The sequence below is a fragment of the Symphodus melops genome (genome assembly GCF_947650265.1).
Source record: "Symphodus melops genome assembly, chromosome: 11".
Classification (NCBI taxonomy): Eukaryota; Metazoa; Chordata; class Actinopteri; order Labriformes; family Labridae; genus Symphodus; species Symphodus melops.
Window position 1 is genome coordinate 18,139,573 of NC_136701.1, and position 22,574 is coordinate 18,162,146.

The window sequence follows — 22,574 nt, forward strand, 5'->3', positions numbered from 1 at the left end:
CCTGCCTGTTTTATTCATTGATGACCCTTTTATGATCACTTTTTTCATTCTACTACTTTTCCCCCAAACTGTTTACACTCATAGTGGTAGAGAAGATAGAAACTGTTTTAAACAACAGGGATCTTAAAAGCCTGCTTTGTTTCAATGTTTAGGGAAACAATATTAGGGTTTAAATAACCGTTGAACACTTACTTTTCAAGCAATGTCTGAACAAGTTCAGAGAGTTGGGCAGTGGAACAGACCTGTCTGTTATATAAACATGTATACCAACCTGGGGTCCAGTCTCCAGGTGTGGTAAAGGTGCAGCCAGCTGTGCACTCTGTCTGGCCATATGCCTCATAAACCTAAAGACAAACACAGACGTGATCAGAGGGCCTTCCTTACTGAAGTCACATGTGAACATGTAGTTTATTGGTAGGCTAAATGTATTGGATCATGTACTGCAATGCACGCTGGTCGCACAGAGTATGACCCTATCTCGGAGAAGACCAGAACTGGGTTTTGGTTAAGGTATGACATGCAGGCATGTTGGTGTGACGATTGAGTGTTGTGAAGAATTCTCGTTGTACTGTATGGTGGTTAAGGTTCCTAAAAAAGTAAATGCACCAATGTGTGTGTGTGTGTGTGTGTGTGTGTGTGTGTGCGTGCGTGTGTGCGAGCATTATTTCTATTTGTAGTTTTAAACAATGTTTGAATTTCTATTTGGTTTGTATTTCTAGGGAGCTTTTTATAAAATCTGGCCAGCGACAATGCCTTTTGGCTAACTGGCATATTTACAGACATTTTTATCAATATGCATGGTCCCTGTAAAATAAAATTTAAAAAATAAATAAATGTGTGTGTGTTTTCTGTCTGACCTGGCATCCAAGAGCTGCTCTGAGAAATCCCAGCACACTGGGTGAGGTAGGAGCCGCTCCTGTTATAATCATCCTCAACCTTCCTCCGAGGCTGGCCTATACAAGGAGGAAACATGAAACATGTCATTAAACAGAGTGGGTTTTTTTAGTTTTTCTTTCAATTTTTACAGCAAAATACAAAATGCAAACAAAAAAGACATCCAACCATAGTTTACCGTGCTAAAAGAAAACCAGTTCAAATAGGTGTGATTTTGTTTATTTACCTGAATCTTGCTGAAGAAGATTTTGTCCCAGATGCTGTCACTGCGAATGACCCCACTGCTGACCTCTGCCCCTTTTCTCTTTGCAGCAAAGTTCAGCAGCCAACGTTTTAAAGGGCTGTTGGCCTGGCTGAAGATCTGCAGAAGCATGATAATAACAATAAAAAATATATATATTATCATAATGTCAAACTCCTGATTTAAACAGCACTTTTCCAAAGCAACAATTCAAATGCTAACTTGAAATCTTACAGGAGTGAAACTAATATATTCGGGGAATTAAATAGAACAAACAACAAATGCTAGTGTTTAAGCAGAAACACCAGCATGCTGGTAATAAAAAGGTTTTCTAAAAGCCTTTTGGAGGGTTGTGACAACTCACAGTTTAGGACATTTCATTCTTTCTCCCATTTACTTTTTGTATTTATAAACAAAAATTCTCCTGAAATTACAAGGAAGCAGCAGCGACTGCTAAAAGTACAGACACAACACTGAAGTGTATCTTCTCACATGAGTCTCCATGACACCTCTGGAAGTTACAGGTTACGCAACAGGCATTTCTCAGAAAACCAGAGTTGAAAAGCACAAGTCATGGTTCAAAAAAAAAAAAAGCATTCCATTCTTAATTCACAACTACAGTACTGCACTGTGAACAACTTTACATGACTCGCTGAGGAGGCGGCAGCCAATCTGATTAGATCTTCAAACTGCAAATCCCTGTCGGAGTGTGTGCCAGGTTCTCAAACACTGCTCGTGTTACAGCTGGTTTGATTTTTCAAGAGAAACTCGCAAAATAAATCACATGAGCAAATGGAGCAGAAAAAAAAAGCTGAGTAATTGAGCTGAAACTACGCTGACTCATATACTCTTCTGTAAAAAAAGGTACTGAAAGGTTTGGGAATACATATAACGGTGTGGATCAAACTTTTGATGTCCTACACACCTAAATAATACTGCAAGTGTAACTGAATCATAGACATTTACAGCACAGTATTTGTCTGTTATGTTGCAGTATGGTATCAATCAGGTTACGAAGAAGGAGAGGATAGATTGCTCGCACAGAAAGCCAAGAATGCACACAAGGCTATGGCTGCTCTACTGCACAAGAGGACAAGAGGAACTGATGGAGGGGAAGAGATCTCACATGAGTAAGCGATAACACCAACAGTCTCTGTAAGGGGCAGCCCCATTACTGTAACGTGAGCAATAAAGATGGTTCAATTCCCTGAACTGATTCAGGTTCATTTGCTGTTCGATGAACATCTCACCTTGTCATACATGCGGTTAAGCAATCGAGGCACCACAGGGAAGATGGTCGGCCGCAGGGCCTTCATGTCGTCTGGGAGGAGACGGATGTCGCCCTGATAGAACCCGATCCGTCCTCCATGACAGTACACTACAGACTAAAGAATAAAAAAGTAAATTATCTCATTATATCTTGTTGAATGAATTGACACAAGTGAACTAATAAGGTACAATCAATCCAAAGATTAAAGACAGGTAAGTGGTGCTGTTTTTACAGCTGCCTGTGGTTTGAGTGTTTGAAGAATACTGACATGAACTGAGATGAACTTGTTGGTTGTAACACAACGAGGGCCTCAACATGTGGAGACGTGACTCCTTTTGTGTTTTCACTCATGCAGGAGAGTAACGTACAGGCTTTCACAGGAGTATAACTCAGCAGCAAAAGAAATGACTCATTAATCACGAGTTACAGTATGACTATTTCTTTTATAAAAACCCCAAAATTCTGCACCGGGGAGAGAGATACTGAATGAGATGTGCTGCTGATTACATTCAATCAATTCTTACTCAAACTGACAAATGCAAATAGGAAAGATATTTTATGTGACAAATACTGAATACTAACACAAACATGCATCAACCCGCATGTTGCCCCCATGAAAAGTTATTTAAGGACTGAACGTGTTTAACTTCGAATAAACAATTTTTTTTTGGCATGTTGTTGTGAATACATTCACCAGATCTTCACCAGTTCTTCTTATTTCCGGAGCTGTCTGAGGAGACGGCAAAGTGTAAGCACGGCTTCCTTGTTTTCTTTGATTGACACGTGACCTGTCTCAGAGATGGAGTGGTGTATGCCTGTGGTTTTTTATGAAACACCATGAACTTGCTTACGGTGTGACCTGTTGTGCTTCTTTGATGGGGAAGTTAGGTAGTTTCCTGTGTCTGGGTCTCACGCTGCTGACAATGCAGCTGCAGGGTATATAAACCAGACTGAATCCAGATGCAACACAAACAGTGTGTCACACAGAATCATTTTGTTTGTGTGATCAGTTCTGTTTCTGAAACATTACATCCTGAAAAAACAAAACAAAAAACAAACAAACAAACAAACAAAAAAAAATAAAATATATATATCAAGGGACAAACTGCTCCACAAATCAACCTTTTGTAAAAACCTTCTCTCTATCTCCACCAAGGTGACCTGAGGAGATCAGACTGGCAAGCTCTTTGTCCTCTTTTAAATCTCGGGCCCCTCAAATCATCAATCATCACTGTGGTGTGTGTGTGTGTGTGTGTGAGTATTTTTTTTGTATCTCAGCTGGACGATTGTACTTTGCTGGATGGGACACAGGAGCAAATCCTCTTCACAATGGGGAATTGTGTGTTTCTTTACCTATTAGTACTCTATTCTATGAAATGCTGTATAATATTATGTAACCTGTAATCTGGTTTCTGACACAGCATACAAAGTACAACCCTCTATTATAATCGTTATAGATAAAGAGGGACTCAGGTGGTATCTGTTGTGCTTTGTGTGCGTATTCATTCAATCCTGTGGGTTTACACCATTCAAGTTGAGCTTCATAGCTTTATATTAGCAAACCTGAGCTGTCAAAAAGCAGACATCTGTCGGATGCAATAATGAACCTGAAGGAGATTTATTATACCTGGTCTTAGTCATTTCACAGCAAAGCATTCAAAGCTGTTAATTCTTTTTTTTCTTGTGAATTATTTAAAATACCATATAATATCCCCCTTTCCCACACTTCCCACATTGTACCATTTGTGTTGGTCCATTGCAAACTGCTTCACACAATCAAGTTAAAGTTGCAGTTGTAACATGACAACGTATGAATGAGGTTTAAAGTAAGAGATGTGAGCACTTGTGCAAGTTACTGCATATGATGTCACATATTCACAGGTTTCCACATGGGTTTTTAATAAGAGGGCAAATTCCTACATTCCTATGGCCAGAGTCCTCTTGGTTGAATAGGATTGCTCATAGTTCCGCTTGTTGAGTAAAAATGAAACTTAAAAATAATGGAGAACAGTAGAGTCTTTGAAAAGTTCAGACATTATAGGTGATTATATGGATATGATTCCATGACTGTCTCCCTTCTTCTGGTTCCACTTCAACATGCCAGCTTTGTGTTAAATCATTAAATAGGTAAAGAAGTCCTCTATTACTTATTAGTGTGTGTGTGTGTGTGTGGGGGGGGGGTTATGCAACATGCCAACCAGTGGTTGTAATAGTTGTTTTTGGCATTTGACCTCAGAGTTGGGAAAACGAAACTTAACAGAAGGAGAGGGAAAACAGATTCTCTCCCTCCCTCTTCCTCTTTCTCCCTCCCACACACTAAACAATCTTTATTGAACGCCCACTTTTAAGTCCTTTTCTTACTCCCACTCCTCAACACAAACCATTCCTGTGGTCAGAGATTTAAGATCAGCTAATTTACCTCAATCAGTCTCTCAAACATGTGAGCCAGAGGCAGGAAGGAAATCAGGCAATCATCCTGGTTGGGGAAAATGACTTTCTGCAAAAAATAAAGTAAGCATAAGAACTAGAATTAGATGACCTTAAAAAGGCAACCTGGTGACATGGATACATCCTAAATGACACAGGTAAAAGCTGGAAGGACAAGACAAGACAAAAAAACAACATTGAAAGCAAACGTATGAATCACTTATTATAGTAAGACATGTTGAAGTTATCCAGAATTACTGAGACATATTTCCTTGGTAAAAGACAAAAGAAAGAGGGCCACTCACATCTGTCACTTTGAGGAAGCCTGAGAAATCTGCCACCACGTTCCCATGAGTGAGCATGACTCCTTTTGGGTTTCCTATATGTGCAGACAGAGAAAAAACACACATACATACACAGCACAGTGAGATATCACAAGCAGAAATACCCCCAACCTGCCTAAGGGTCAAACAGACAAACAATGACATTGTAATGACAAAAGAAGTCTAACTTGGAAGATAAACGTGGATTCGACCGGCAGATATTTGTTTTTACTTGTGTCCAGACTGATTATGATAAAGAAGCTTTAACGTCACGTTTTTGTGCTGTGACATAGTATACATTCAGACGTATTTTCTAAAATAGGGACATTCTTTATTACATTTTGATACAAAAACAATAGTTGAGTAAGTTTTAAAATTTGGAAAATGATTAAAACTAAATATTGATGTTATAAACTTCTGATTTAGTAAAAATGTTTAACTTGTATTGATGGACAAATCAGTCGCAGCCTGGTGCTTTAAGAAATGTTGATGTGACTGGTTTTACACCTTAAACCGTCTTATCACTTAAAAAAAAGAGTTTGGCTGCAATAATGAAAATAGCAGCGTTTGGCTTTGTTTTAGTTATCTTTCTGGCCATTTCCCTCTTTATTGGATAGGACCGCTGAAGAGCGACACGAATGGTTGGGTTGGAAAGAGTGGACAATGACATGCAGCGAACCAACTGCCACTGTCACAAGGACTGTAGCCTACGTTTTTTGGGAATGGGCAACATAACCTCTAGGATTTTCACCCTTGTGGCCATAGTTAATGTATTCTCTAAGTTCTTTTTTATGTCAGGAAATGACTCTTAAATGAAGCATTCCTCTTTCAGACATGTCATCTGACTTTGCCGGGTTCAGACCTGAACAGATGTTGCAATAAAAATGGAGGAAATTCTCCAGAAATACATAGCAAGCTGAGGAAATGTATTCCCTTTTTGGAGAACGCTGCATGATCCTCTTAAAGCCAGCAGGTGGCAGCCTTTCCAGTTGAGTTGTAAATGTAGCCAGTTGCTTGTAAACTGACACCGAGTGTCCTCGCATGCCCTGGCTTTTACTTCCTTCCTGAAGATCTCAGAGGCTGTCACTGCTGTGGGGTAAGACCCCCGCCCCCCTCCCTAAAGAATGAAAGCTTAACTTCCTCAATTACATGTGCCACTTCAGGCCATGCTGTGGAGTTTATGTTGATTGCACACTTTTATCATGGAAGAGAAAAAGTATCATCCTGTTTTTAAGTCAGTCCACTGGAGAAACTGGAGTCTTTTACAGTAAACACTGGTCTTCTTGATTTACCATAAAAAAAAGTTGATCCCAGTAAATACCTAATACAGTGAATTTGACATTTTGAACAGAGCTTGCTTTTATCCTATTACTGATTAAATTGTTAAAAGAAGCAAGCACCATTATGAAAGGTTAATTTTCAAAAGGAGGAATCCCAGTTCAAACTGGAAAAGAGCAAAACTAAATATAGCAAACATAGCAAAACCCTGCATCAAGCCTGTGTCCAGTGAATCACTGAGTTTGGATCATGAGATAGAAAGCGACGGAAAGGTCACTGATGGTGCAGCCAACACTCAACCTTATCAGTGAATAATCTGACCCACTTGAATTCAGCCTTCAGTCTTCTTTAAAAACATGCAAGTACAGTAAGTGTTACAGCTTCATGTTGAGAATACCTTCATTGCTTTGGTCTGGAAAGGAATTCTGTTTACGTGTTATGAGTGAAAAAGGTGTGTCCTTTACAGGTTGTCCTGACAAACTTGCCAAACTACTGACGCAGCAGTCACCAACCAGTTAAAAATCATTTAAGGTGTAAACCTATTTTATGTAATCAAAATTAATTGGATTACAGTGACCTGTTAAAAAAGAAGAAAGTGTATATTTAAACATGAGCCACCTTACTTTTTCACTAAAAGTTAAGACAGCAGTATCCTGTTTGTAAAGTTTGTATACAAACAGCCAAAATGCAGCAGATAAGAAGAAGAAGAAGCGGAAAAGATCTTTTATATTGAAATGTAAATGTAAAGGTGGGGTTCTCTGATAACTATCTGGGTATTTTGTGTTTGTCTTGTTTTCCTTTGCATGGCAGAGTGCATTAGGGAAAGTAGTTTGCACAGTGATGCACGCCTTACTAAGAAAAAAAGAGGAGCATGAAAACGATGCATTTTGGAGACAAATAAATGTATGCACTATTTGCTATAACAACAATGTATTTTTCATGTATTTATTATTTCCATTTACATATTAAATGCATTTTTTTTGTTAAGCTTTATTGTTATATATATTATTTTATCTACAGTTTTTGCTTGTTTCTGTCCGTGATTTACAGAAGATATCTGGGGATATCTTTGGTCTGGACGACACTCTTAAGTGTTCTTGGGTATTTTGGTTGTTTTGATATTTGGTTTCCATAATAGATGACTTGTGTGGCAGCACTAAATACAAATAATAATCCGAGTTATTACCTGTGGTTCCACTAGTGAAACACACTATAGACAGATCATCTGGTGCTGGTGGCTGTTGAGAAAAAGAGCAACAGTCAGGTGAGATTAACATTTAACATTAAATCATTTTCTTCTTCTTGTATCAACAGGAGCCACAATAGAATAAGCAACATAAACTGAAAATATAAATTTGCTACCATGTGGCTCTGCCCCCTCTCTCTGTTATCATAACTAGTAAGGGATTCTTCTCTACGTAGGCAAAAAGCTCGTTCCAGTCAGTTTTATCGCCGAGTGTATTAGTGAAGTTGGCTTAAACCCAATAACTAGAGGACTGGGAGGGAGATGTCAGTGTTGAGTGTTTTATCTGTAAACACCAGCAAACTGAAAACCAAGCCAAAAGATTTAATATAACAGATAGTTGTTTTTATTTATCAGAAACATAGTTTATTGCTTCGCTTCAGTTTCACAATTTATTATACTCAATTATGAATTCACGGTCAATACATTTGCTTTTTTATTTTTTTAGGCCTGCTAGTGGCTCTACAATGAATGTATTACTAAGGCCTGGACACTGGATCCAGAGGAGAATCTCACACAAAAAGTTTATATTTTCTCACCTCCCTGGTATTCAGCTGAATAAAAATACACAGCACAGGACGGTTCTCCCACATGGCCATGTATTTGTAATAACATAGCAGATATATAAATTCCTTTTTTGTTTGCTGCTAGTTTTCAAATATCAAATCATTCATTTCCCTGATTAAAAAAATTCATGATAGAAAATAAAGATTTGACCTTTTCTTCATTTATATGCAATTGTGGCCTAAAAATTTGATGCAAGACAATGATGTCATGTCCAGTTCTCAAACGATGCCTTTACACAGTCCATTGTCAGCTCTACTGAGCCATTAAAGTGCTTCGAGCATTATGCTATGGTAAGCTTGCTAACATACTGCAATGTTATGTTCACCATGAGTTAGCATGCTAACATTTTCCGATGTGGCTCTAATCTGACTGTTGACCACCTTTGTCAGAAGAATGACACAGGCAGTGTGAAACGGGATGCAGTTCATGTTCTGTAAGGTAACGTGTCACATGTGTACTTACTATAGGTTTTCTGTAGTTCTCTCTGCCAAGAGCCTGTAAGAACAAACAACAGGATTACAACTGGAGATAGGACATGATGAGCTAACACTTGTTGTGCATAAATGGAATTACAGCAAAATAAGACAGACAGACAGACAGACAGACAGACAGACAGACAGACAGACAGACAGACAGATAGACAGATAGACAGATAGACAGATAGATAGATAGATAGATAGATAGATAGATAGATAGATAGATAGATAGATAGATAGATCATGTCATACCTCCACTTCCTGCATGGCCTGAACATGGACGCCACAGCTCTTGCTGTGCTCTACGAGGGCAGAGTCAAAGGCATCCATCAGGATGATTCTCTGCAGGCCCGGAGTCTCTTTCCTTTCCACATTACCCAGAAGCACTTGAGCTTTCTCTACTTTATCACAGATTACTGTGGAGATGTCGGCTAAAAGGAAGCAAACAAACAAGAGCACACAAATTAAAAAAACAAAAAGGTACAAGACCAAACAGACAGATCCAGGTGCAGAGTGGGGATTCAGCTGACATGTGATCAGTGTGTATTGGTGTTTCTTACCAGTGTTAATGATAAACCGTATTGCGTCTGGTCCCAGTGTGTCATAGAGGGGAACAACCACCATGGAGTAAGTGTAGCAAGCCAGCTCTGAGATGATCCACTAAAAACATAAAGTCAAAAGTGAGTATAGAAGCCTGATCAAAGAAAACTATAGACAATCTTCACGTGTAGATGCCAACAAAAGTGAGCACAGTTTTTGAATGCTCATAAACATCGTCTGAGCCAAAAGTTGTGATAGAGTGAAGTAAAGAAATGGTGACAAATGTAGAGACAGCAAGAGAGACAGGTGAGAGCCAATAACTGGGACAAAAAGAGTGAGTGTCACCTCTGGCCTGTTCTGGGCGAACACCCCTATGAACTGATTGGGGTTTGGCTGGCAGCCCTGGTGCAGGAGGCCTGAACCCAGATGCTCCGCCCGGGCTGTCACCTGTGGACAGAGGGGAAAGATAGGACAGATGCTGATTTGACCATGTGAAACAAAACAAAACCAAAAAAAAAGCTGAGATAAAAAAAACAACACCAATTCATGAAATGTTCGTCCCATTCATGTGTCGTTGGACACATTAGGAATAAATCAAGTCACCAAGATGAATAATGCATGTGAATGTCTGCTCAAGTCTGAACAACAACAACAACTTGAAAGAATTTGCATTAGTTGCATTAGTTGTTTTCCATGTAGAGTAGTTAGAAAATTGTTTATTAACATTTGAATGTTATTTAACCCGAAATAACAAGCCAGGCACATTAGCGAAACCAGGATTATAATATTAATTAACAGTCAACCTTCATAAAAGTCAGGTAATGTCGGCATTCTGACTTTCCAAAATTTGAAGGCCCTTGAACATGGACACTGGGATTATTCGAAGAGCACCTAAATGCAGCATATAACCAACAATAAATGATACAAGGGATCAGTCATATGAACTGCTTTAAAAAATAAAATAAAATAAAAAAATGAAAGACTGATTGTCTTTGTCATAGCATAGAACCTCAGTTATAAAACACAAATAACAAAAGTTTATCTGCTTCATCTTAAAACCCTTATGGAAACGTTTAAAATATTGTGTATTGACCCCCTGGGGACAAACAAAGTTTTTTGAATTAAATTAAGACATTCAAGGTTTTCTTCTCTGGAGAAAAACTTGCCCTGCTTTATGTAAACAGTTAAAAATACTAAAATGTCATTGTCTCGCAAGTTACCGTGATTGTGAAAGAAGAGCGAGTGAGAAGTGGGTTTTTTGTTGCTATGTTTAAACAACGTTGCTTAACTTTCAAGAACTCAATGTTTCAGCAGACATTGTAAACTTCATTTTCCAACCTGAACAGGCTTTCCCAGGAATCAGGGTGTGATGAATGAACACACAAAAAAACACTCCCTCTAAAAACCCTCGACTATAGCCGTTACCTCACATGATGTCATAATGAATGTGAAAGGTTGTGTAATTCATCCCTAACATGGCCTCAGGTATGACTTTGGATTTCTACATCATTGTTCTAAATAAAATTCCCCTCCAACTACCACGAGCCAAGACTTTCCAGAACACAGTTATCTCCCGTATTCAGAGGTTTGTTGGGACCTGAAACTGCTTCAATGGAATCTGGATGTTTTTTTTCCCCTTTGCCAGGGATACCAGTGCTGCCACAGATAAAATCAAAGCGATCAAAGACCTTACTCATGTGTGGCTTGTGTGAGACAGCAGCAACAACAACAACACACTGAAGAGAAGGCAATTAAATTCTACACATGGATACATTGAGTACAACAACCCAATATCCTTGAATAGAAAGGATGGACAATCATTATTAAAAAAAGGTATCTGATAATAAAGATAAGACTCATGTGTGCCAGCCCTGTTGCTATTTCATCCATTTACAATCCTCAATGGCTCCTGGTGCTGCAGCTAAACTAAACCACTGGACGGGCTCAAGGCTGTGTAGTTATGTTAGGTCAAATGAAGTAAAGTTTATAGTCCAGATTTAAAGAATTGTCATCAACATATATAACCTGTACAGTATATGTGATAGTGAACTGTTAGGTAGAGTGTGAAGTTTCAACCAGGATAAAAGATCTGACCTTTAAACTGAGAGGACCTGTTAATTAATTACCAAAGTAATCAAGGGATATGGGGGGGGGGGGCTTGCTTTTTTCAGGTCTGTAGCTCTACTTATATTTAGATTATATGTAGCACCCATGATCATATTCAGCATAACATCAGCCTCTAATTTAGAAGCAGCAAGCACACAGCCATTAAACACTCTTCTGTGCTCCTCTGTACTGCAGCATGTATCTTCATTTAATAATTGCTGTGGTTTGATATTCCCATAGAGCCAGTGTGACAAGATAATGAGCTGGCCACATGATATTTCAGTTGATCAGATTTTCATCTTATAAAGTTAAAGTCTTGCGATGATTTCCGGTGCAGAGCAGCATTTTTTTTTTAAGGCCAGTTGTTTTCTATTTATAGCAACAACGGTGCCAGACGTGGTTTCCAGGCAGATTAGGTGCCAAAAAGTCTGTATGGTGTTCTGGTTGCGAACTACACCTGAGTGTTGTTTATACAGGTGGGTTGAAAAATAAACGCCCTCCCCTCTCCTGGTATCTCCACACCAAGTCTGGAGCTAAACCTGTGTGCAGGTCCGCCACTATTATTCTCGGGTGTAAAGGAGTGATATCTACCAGCAAAGCTCAGGGGGGATTGATTGATCGATTGCATTTAAAGATACACACAGCAAAACGAAGCGTTCTGAGAGAGCTGGTTTATACAGTCACAAACCTCCTCTGACGCTTGATTCATGTTATATTTTGATGCACAGCCCAGATGTTTCATTTAGACCACAAGGGACAAAAGGAGGAACGTGGGTAAAAGATGTCCCAACATGAATAGAATGTTTGAGGACAAAGACATTTGAATGATTCACAACAGTAAAGGCAACCTGTGCTTTTCACCTCTCCTGAGTTGAGAGCATTTGGTATCCACACACACAGGTAAACTGTCTGTTCAATGGCACTCACCTCTTTGTAGGAGATCCATTTGTAAGGCTGGTTTGGGAGTCGAGAACCTAGACAAGGTCCATCACCTGTTGAACACAGCGGATCATCACATTGGTGTCTAAACAAAGCATTACAAAACTTTTCGAGTGTGATCTCTTTAATCATAGAATATATTAAAAACAAACAAAATCAGAGACGAGCACACTGAGAGCTGAAAGAATTAAGAATACAAATACTAAAGATATGAATATGATGTCAATGTTTTCATATTGCACTTTAAGTTATATTTACAATCCTCTGCTTTGACAATGCTCCTTACTTCTATTTTATTTTTGAGTCTGTGTTACTGATTTACAACTTCTATATTTTTCTTTGTGGTATCAATAAATCTATCTCGTACAAACAACACAGTTAAAGACATTTATAATCTTAGTGTTTCTCATTCAATCTGAAATAACCTTCTAAGCTTTCCTATATTACACTGTAGCTATGAATGAATGAAGCACGAGCTGGAAAGGGAACGGAGGACTGTCTCTGTGACATCTGTCTGTACATGTTGATGTGGAAGAGAACACAAAGTAGTTGGGGGGGGGTTTCACGTCAAATCTTACCCACCAGATATGTGGAGACCTCTCTGGAAAACCTCGTACATGGTCCTGGCATCGTCGTGGTAATGTGTCAGCAGCTTGGAGCTGTCGCCCATCATGGACCTGCGACCTCCGCTTTCATGCTAAGACAAAGAATAGGAGAGAAACAAACTTTAAACTGTTTAAAAAAAATGTGTACTTACATTTTGACTGCTGTTGGTATGAAAATAGACAAAAAAAACAGAAAAAGACAACATTTATTTGTCTACATTTTTAAGACAGTGTTGAAAAGATATATAAAAAGCAGGATGAGAGTAAAATCATTGTTTTTTCATTTTGTAAGTTCTCAAACATTAAATTGCTGATTTCCAAAGCTGAACCAATCTTAATAAAAAAAATTTAGATTTATTTGAGACATAGGACAGTGGATAGAATCAGAACTCAGGAGACACAAGTCGGATTTTAATTTGGGCCACCTGCCTTGAGGACTAAAGCCTCTGCACATAGGGTGTGCGTCCCAACCGCTCGGCCACTGGTGCCCCCTGTTCTTTGTTTTCTTCACTGGTGTTTACATCACGAATATGTACTGAGTGAATCAGGGAATTCATGGCCAGAATAGACACCTTCACACCCACAGAAAGCTTTGAATGAGTTTCACATTGACTGTGTGTGATGCCAGCCTCACTTCAGTGAGCAGCACAGGGCTGTGGTAGGTTCAGTTTGGTGAGGATGGGGTTTTGAGGTCACAGGTGAAATCAAGGGCAGGTTAAACCTACAGATGGATATATCTTTTTTCTGACTATTTATTCCAAGGAATCACAACAAGTCTAACTCTCAGTTTGCTGTACAAAGACGCTCCATTACTGTTCCTTGGTGATTGGTGAGGGGTTCATGTAGCCAGACAGGTAAAACCCAGGGCAAAAAAACCCCAAAACAACAACTTCTGGTTTCTTGGTGTGATTTCCTGAGAGCATGACAACAACTGAAGCTGACTAAATGAGTGGATCAGCATTTTTTAACAACTCTGTCAGCTGCGAGGGCAGACAGAAGTGTACAGTAAGGGAATAAAAAAAAGAAATTAAAAGTGAGAAGCAAATGTTCCAAGAGGCTCAGTGCAAAGGAAACGCCAAGCCTTCTCCTATAATAACTTGTGCATCGTTTGTGTGTCTGTGTGTGTATGCACTCTATCTTACCGGCACTTCCTCAGACTGGTGCAGCAGGCTGCAAGGAGGTTTGATGGGTCGGGGTCTGGTGGCCAACCAGTACGCCAAAACGGCAGTCAGAGCACCGATGCCCACCAACGTGGAGGTCGGCAGGGAGCGGAAGAACTGACCAAGCTCGTCCATTTCCGGTATTCTCAGGCCGCTCATCATCTCCTGGGCCTGCATCTTTTCCATCAGGGTGGAACTCAGCTCTGCAGGAGAAAGGACCCGCGTTAACTTTGTGATTTTGTTTCGGAATTTTGATGTGTTTGTTAAAATTTTTCAAGGAAAGAAGTTGATTTTCAGCCACAGCTTTTATGTGACCAAGCCTTTTTTTAAATACTTAATTAGCTCCTTGTTAGATAAAATCAGGGGCACTTTGGAAGGAAGTATTTTCAATAAACTCAACAATATTTTTGCATAACCAAATGTTTGGAAACCAACCCACACGTGCATTCCACACACAGTGAGGAACATCATACATATTTTTGGTAAACCTTTATGAAGCTGTTCAGCCCTTGCATTTTTCTGTGTGAAGACAACAGAAAAGCATCAAATAGTAAATGCACGTAAAATAAACCACGGAAAATTAATCAAAGACTTCCAGCTGTGTCTACAAGTGCACAGTTCCATCATGTTGTAGACGTCTTCCTCTTTAATAAATGAAGTGGTAAGAAACGGTGACTGCTTGTGTACAACACCACTGAAGGGAACTTGTAATTTTTTTGGGAAGTTTGTTCTTCAAAGACAATTCAAAAGAGAAGTAATACTGTTTGTAAGGCGGTTTGCAGATGCATATTTTCCGCATACACAGAAGACCCTCCTACACATTTCTCAAGGTTTCTTATGTCTCAAAACTTTTTGAGATATGTGAGAACGTGTTTCATGATAGCCTTTGACTTCCTGTTCTTTCATTCAGACCACCATGACCTTAAACACATCAGTCATACTTCAAAACGAAAAAGGTGAAAGACAGGTCATTCTCCACATTCCTGATCTCACTGTAAAGATAGCTCAGAATAATTTATTATACAGCACTGCCCTGTGGTGTGACTGCAAAGATGAAATCACACACACACACACACACACACACCATTTATCTTGCTGCAGCAGAGACTCGAGGGTTTCCTTCCTCCCCTCCCTCGAGACATGAGTCAGAGACAGCACCACCTGACTGAGCGAATGGCGTCGAGGCACTGCTGCAGCTCACAGCCAATCACGATCACTTCCTGTCCTAACACGCGTACAGAGCCGCAGACAGTAAAGCTGTTAGGTATAAATATCTGAGGCCGTGGGAACACTAACTGTCTATCTACCTGTTATTTTGAGTTCAAACATTTTTTTTTCTCCATGCTTATAAGAAGCTATAGCGTGGCTTAGAAAGTCACAACCAAATACGTCTTTTACTCTATTTGGCTATTTCTGTTTATTTCCTTGTGAGGGTTAATGTGTCATGCTTTTCTTTTCTGTCTTTGCTCATCTTAAGATCGTGAGTTCATCAGTTAATGTGGGGGAGAGTACATTTTTTAAAGTAGAGTAACCCACATAAAACACTATAAGAAGGAAATAACAAAACAAAAGGAAGTCGCTTTGTCAGCTCTAAAATTAAATACAGCTGTAAAAAATAGTTGGGTGAAATGTGTTGCGAGAGATTTAGGTTATCTGTCTGAAACCCAAGACCCCAGAAAGATTCACCTGAAGGAAAGTAAAAATAATGTTTAACTTAAACAAATATGGACATTTTATTTTATTTTCACACCTTTTCATAGTTCTGAATACCATCGCACATTTCTCTGCATCTTCCATAAAATATAATAATCCCAAACCAAACAGGCTTGTTTGAAAGTTTGACATCTTGCAAACAGACGTGAAAAAAGACGAAGTTAGCTTTTAACAAATCAGTATCATGATGTGGTTATTTCAGCATCATTTTAACCTGTTAATTTTTCTGTGAAAAGATGATGTTGTTTAACAGGGTGAAAAAATCCCCAAAGAAAGTTTTGACCAGGTGCACCAAGAGCCAAGACGTCATAAAATATTGAGGAAATGTTTTAGTTTTTTTGCTACAGTTATTAAGTCTTACCTCTTTCCATTAAAATACATATATACTGCTAAACACATTCATGCGGTCAGCAGGCTGCACGTCAACAATCATCAGTTACAGCACTGACATGACAGCACATTGACATACTGTAATACAGCCAGTAGTCACCACCTGCATATTCCAGGCAGAAACAGAGTCAATTCCACAAGTCAACAGTGAATTCCGTGACGCTGCTTTTGCAACACTCCTTTCAGGCTCAGACCTTCACAATCAATCTGAACTAGCGTTAGTCATCAGCTACAAATTCTCACTTCTTCCTAAAACAAACCCACATCATAAATTCTTCTGATTTGTCTGAAACTGCTCTGTCTCTTAAATGCCACAGGACTATCTGCTTCTCTTTTCTCCTGCCCTGATCAGCTAGTTCCTCATTTCGCCGTCGTCCCTTTTCTCCTGCAGTTCCAGTAATCTTCATGGGGCATTAGAGACACTCAAGTGCTGGGAAATGTTGAGCACAAAAGTAAATAATAGAAACCATATGTGATGATTTACTGAACATCTCCATTCCCAATTTGTCTCGAAACAATGTCGAAGTTCATTCTGAGATGAAAATGTTTAGTCCTGTTGTGTACACAGAGCAGCACACTGTGCACAGCTGGAGTCTGCCAGACAGTTAGATTCAATTAACGTTAAGTCATGACACATTAAAAACATATTTTGGCACGGCTTCAGATTTGAGGATTAGATCAAGAACTCAGACACATTGCCCTGAAGTTAAAACTATAAGTTAAGGAAAGAAATTTGAAACACATTTTAAGGCTGATAATGACGATCAATGTTACCTGTGTTTGGAAATAAGATGCATCCTAATGCACTTTCAAAAGCATTGTATTGTACTTTGCAATAAACGGTTGGCATAAACAGCTTTTAAAGTACCAAATCAATCATATGGATTTTTTTTTTTTTTTTTTTTCTGTACGTTTTTTTTTCTGGTGCAATGCTTGTTTGCTGATATGCTCTTTTATGCGTCAGGCTGTAAAAAGTGTGAAGTCTTAACTCAAGGCAATTCCTCCAGACATGTTAGCCAAGGCTAGTTAGCAAGCTGATTGGCTTGCTTTCGACATTGGTAGCAAAAAAAACACAAGTCTCTCTAAATATATGAAGTCTCTCTCCGGGACAGAAAGTGTTGCTATACACTGGTGAACAGGAACAGACGCTTTCACTCTGGATGGATGATTTGACAGGTCATTTGCACTTTTCCCACAGAAAGAAAACAAGTGTGTATCGTAATGAGGGCTTCCTCATAACACAAACAGGACTTAAATACCACAATTCAATAAATTAGACAGAAGACAGCCATGAAGAATGCTCAGATTATAGAGAAAAGAGCAAAGAAGTAGATCAGGATGTCACACTGCACATGTATGTCTGGGTATGTAGTGAACCTACAGCACATCATTTATTGCACACAGGCAGGCGAAGTCAGTCATGGTTGGGAGGGCCGAGAGAAAGTCAGTATATAATGAGGCTGATAATCATACTTACTTTCTATGTTTTCCATTTTTAATGTCTGAAACTGCTGCTGTGCCTCCATTTTTTTTTCAAAGCAAAGATTCATAGTAAGAATCTACATTTCAACTGTATAAAGAAAACAGGACAGTTTATGCAAATTAAAAATAAATAAAAATTACACACGTACAGGACAAAATCAGCATAGAGAACAGAGGCATGACTCAAATCCGAAACGGGGGAAAACCTGAGTGACTTTTGTCTTAGTATTTCCTGAGGCTTCTGCACACATGCACGGCTGTGGCTATTTCAGATTTGATTGTTTTATCCGTTTGATATGTTAATGTAAAGGTTTTTTTTATATGACTGTAAAAAACACTACATAAATACATTTTACTTAGTTACTGACTTAAATCATTTTATTTAAGAATTAAGAAAATGTATGAATTCTGATGAAATTTTTATGAAAAATGCATCTATAGATTAAGACTGGATCATGTTGTTGGTGTCAGAAATCCTCTGCACCAAGAATGTCAATTCAATTTGGACAGTTTCCATTTCTAACTTTCAGAAGTAGTCAGAAGTACAGCAGGTGTGATTGCTTTTGCTGAAAGTGAGAAAATGTTTTACTTCAATATCCAAGTTAAAGGACATATTTTAGCTCCATATTGTATTGTTCCAAACTACAGCTGAGCTGTATCGAAACACTTCTGGTGAGATCAATGAGAGAACGGGAGCCAGGCAGGCAGCATGACTCTCACTGACAACATATTTTCCATGTGGGTGTCGTGCCATCACATCTGAACCATGTCATAAACAAACAAATCATCCCGTTATCAAACATCAACGACAGGCAACATGTGTACGGCCTCTGACACAGCCATTCGACTTGTTTCATCTGACCACTTCATCTGATTCATTCTGATCACTTCTGAGGCTTTATTATGTTGGAGAATCATGTTGAGACAACAGTCAACCACAAAGCAAATTATGGAAATGATTGGCTAAGAGGATGCTTCATAATTCAAAGTCAACATAGCTGTCACACTTTATTTTAACTTGTCATGTCCTTACAAAGACACACATGGACTGACCAAACGAGCATGCTCAAATTTAAAGTAGAAACTACATTTTGCAGATGGAGGGAGGGATTTTTCGACCGAAGACAAAGACATTTTATAGTTCACTATATATTACTATGACTGACAATTACACATTTATTTACATTCTTTGACTGCTTGGTGGTCTGCATACTTGACAGATTATTGAGTTATGATCTTAATAATGATGTCATAAACTCATAGATGCATCACTGAGGAAACACTTAGAACAGAAGCTTAGATTACATAAATGTGACGTAGCTCACTGCATGCTTTGTGTTATGTTCAATGTGGCTGGGCTGAAGGGATGACAGAGCCATGCCGGATTAGAGGGTGTTTGAAAAGAGAGGCAAGGGAGGGGAAAAAAGCACTGAAACTGCTCTAAATATAGAAATACCATGACCTACTGACATGTGTGTAAAGCTGGGAAACAGGAGGCTGGATTTATCCATCAAGGTCGAGTCTATCATTTTTGACACATCAGTCGTTGTAAAGAAAAATTAAAAGCATTAAAATGCTTTAGATTGGGATTCAAGAGGTGGCTACTTTCAGTCTTCTATGCAACAGTATAAGAACACTGAAACTGACATCTGACATGCATTACAATATCTTATATACCTAAAAAAAACCAGAACATTTCCCGTGTTTCTCTGTAAATTAAAGACGGTTGCAACTTTCAACAGGGCCAATAAACATACTTGTGAAATGTTGACGGGATATACAGGAAGAACATCTGGAAATCTGCTCAATTGTAATTGAACATCCCACTCTGTACCTGTTGGAGGCTGCAGGGTTAAATGATGCAGCAAATGCTACAATAAAGACATGCTAGAGGCGCTTTCTACCATGAAATAGCCTGTGAGCAGCAGGAGAAAAACAGGTGCCAGATATGTAATTGGGATCCAGGAGAGAAGTAAACATCTAACGGCCTAACACAACCCGCATATACTCTTCTTGATCAACTATTCGACTTTGAATGGGACCAAAATACACAAAGAGAACATCATGATGTGTTAGTGAACACTTGAGGTCAGCGATAGAAACTATAAACTTGTCAGGACAATATTCGCAGAGGTAATATATCAACTGAGAAGTAGGGTCTTTTTTTTCTTTTTGGTTTTGAACAATCTGAGCAACCAGTGGAGTCACCCCTTAGAGAATCACGGAAAAGGCCAGTTTAAGGCTCCTCTGTGTAGCCCACAGTTTTGAAACCTATGCCCAATTCAGTTTACAGTCTATGATAAACACCAGTGTGTCTGTAGCTAAGAAGACTCATGGTAGATGTTATACATCTTAAGCCTACAAGCCTGAAGTTCTGTAAAGGCAACATCAACCATGTGCTCATCCCCTGAAATTGAACAAATATTAATATCTTCATTCGTCTCCCCACTGTCAGAGTGTGGTTGCTCTCGGAGGATTACAATATAAACACAAATATTTTTAGATTTCATTGAACAGAAGGGTAAATGTTAAATGGACTTTAGCTTATATAGCGCATCAAAGCGCTTTTACTCCACATGTCACAACTACCATTTCGCACACCGATGGCAGAGGCTGCTATGTGAAGTGTCCATCAGAAGTAACAAACCCCATTCATGCCCATGCATACAGCGCCGACTAAGAAGTGGGAGCAATTTCGGGTAAAGTGTATTGCCCAAGGTACGAGGTGCCTCCGGCTTAGAGGCAACACACTCTACCAACTGAGACACAGCTATCCCAGTTTGATGTCCATCTCTCTGACCTGGAGTAACCTAAATAACACACCCCAGGGAAACACATCCACACACACATACAAGAATGTAATACTGGTCTTAAAGTCATGGTCTGCTCCCTCTACAAAGATTGTTGCTACAGCTGGTGTGACAGAAGCTCAGTGGGACATTAGAAACAAAAAAGACCCTTACCAGGATGTGAACTCAAAGACATCTCAGTCTATTTAGGAACACATCACACCATGTAAATTGAGCCCATCTTTTTTGTCTCTACAGCAGAAATTTGTTCAAAACATGATGTGTTTTTGAAGGATGAAGTGTTCTTAAATTGAACCACATGATTACTGATCTGTTCATTTCCAGATATCTTAACCTACAACTTGGATGCGATCTCTATAAAGTTAGTAACAAAGGTCACTACATCTCACTGTCTTCATTAGTATACATGGTTTTCTTATTTGCCTGAGAAGGTTCCATCTGCTGATTGAGACCGTCACTCAGATTGAAAGAATATATAAAAGCTAATGAATCAACTACAGGATTGGTTGGTTTTTTCTGCTGCTCAGATTCCTTTATAAAAAAAAAAACCCAATAGGACAAAGATGTAGTTTAATAACTTTGATGAGTGGAATCCTTGGAATTAATTTTTTTCCATTGGCAGAAATAATGTTGCACATGCATTAATGTTTAATTTATGTCACATTTAATTATTTGTTCCACAGTTTATTTCGGAAACAGAAAGGCAGGAAAGAAACAGGAAAGTGGACAGCTCCAGAAATTGGGTAGAGAAAGATTGGGGAACGACATGTGGGAAAGGAGTCACAGGCTGGACCAGGGCTTCAAGCTGTGATGACTACAGCCTCTGTAGATGGGGTGCCAAACAGACCACCAGGTCACCAGCGCATCATTGGCAAAAGATGGATGATGTGAATGAGATAAATTACAATCTTTACGGAACCTTCAGCTGAAAAACTCACACACAAGTCCAAATATGTCATTCGACTAAGAGTCTCAAACCGAATATGATGAGCAGTTAGCAAAAGAACATCTCCAGCTGCATCCACTCACAGAAAAGAGAATCAAGCTTTAGACTATATGTTCCCACAAATGGCTCATCTAAAGTGCCTCTGAATAGCCACCCTCCTGAGGATCTGTGACAAGCCCCTATGCAACAGCCCATCAAAAAAAATGTGAGTTAACATTTAAAAAAGTGAATCTTCACGTAAAGATGAGGGCACATTCTCTTCTTCTATAAGGGAGACTTCACTCAAGGAGCGCAGCGGGATCACTGTAGTATTTGATTCCTCCGAAAAGGGCCAGCTGGACTTCCTTTGACCTCTGAGGCTTAGTGGAAGTGGAAGAGAGGCAACTCTTCCTCCTTAAGTCCCGCCCCATCAGGCCATCGGAGAGCCGTCACCAATGATTAGAGTCCAACGGGGTGAGATTACAGCCTATTAGCCTGGAGACCGATGACCAGCAGTAACCTTACTACTGCAGTCTATTTAAAGGCTCTGGCTTCTCTTATTTTATATTGCCGCATTAAGTCCATCCCTTTTCTTTTCATCTTTTATAAACAAAACATGCTTCATCAAACATGCACAGCATCTTCTCTCAGACTCAACTTCCTTTCCCTGCCCCTAGAATCAGGAGGGGTAAGAAGTGTCTGCACAAACCACCTTCAAGGGGTCAAACCTCACTGTCAGTAAGATAAAATTGCTCACAATACCTAACATCCTGTGAGAGTGAAACAACCCATTCCCTTCCTGCACTGGGATTCAGCACGACAGGTAATTGTCATCATTATTCATATATATAAATGCACATGCAGCAGAAGGACAATAATTTTGGAGATTGATTGAGAAGGAAAACTAGTAACTAAACTGGTATAGTAAATTCAAAATGCAGCGCCAAATTTGAGGTAAAAAGAAATACAGTGCAGGCAAAAGCTAAAAATGCACATCATGCAAAAGTTCAAAGCTTTAAATTCACAGCAGAAGGGTTAGAGCAGCTGTAGTCAAAGCAGCAGCACTTACAAAGGAGTCTGAGGCAGCCAGCCGCCGGTGAGGTTTGATGTGGGTCTGTGTGTGTGTGTGTGTGTGTGTGTGTGTGTGTGTGTGTGTGTTGTGCCAAGGGCCCTCAGGCGGATATC

The 22,574-nt window shown here is 39.3% G+C and overlaps 1 protein-coding gene across 1 annotated transcript in view; it reads right to left on the reverse strand.

Moving 5' to 3' along the window:
• The window catches only part of acsl6 (acyl-CoA synthetase long chain family member 6), a 31,528-nt gene that overhangs the window by 5,219 nt on the left and 3,735 nt on the right, over nt 1-22,574 (reverse strand). The window contains exons 2-15 of the mRNA XM_079355701.1: nt 14,052-14,272; nt 12,887-13,001; nt 12,293-12,357; nt 9,605-9,706; nt 9,280-9,379; nt 8,972-9,150; nt 8,706-8,738; nt 7,620-7,671; nt 5,138-5,211; nt 4,825-4,902; nt 2,386-2,520; nt 1,121-1,255; nt 858-953; nt 272-344 (exon numbers count right to left, since the gene is read on the reverse strand). Coding sequence (XP_079211827.1) covers nt 272-344; nt 858-953; nt 1,121-1,255; nt 2,386-2,520; nt 4,825-4,902; nt 5,138-5,211; nt 7,620-7,671; nt 8,706-8,738; nt 8,972-9,150; nt 9,280-9,379; nt 9,605-9,706; nt 12,293-12,357; nt 12,887-13,001; nt 14,052-14,272 — 1,458 coding nt within the window. The remainder of the gene's footprint in view (nt 1-271; nt 345-857; nt 954-1,120; nt 1,256-2,385; nt 2,521-4,824; nt 4,903-5,137; nt 5,212-7,619; nt 7,672-8,705; nt 8,739-8,971; nt 9,151-9,279; nt 9,380-9,604; nt 9,707-12,292; nt 12,358-12,886; nt 13,002-14,051; nt 14,273-22,574) is intronic.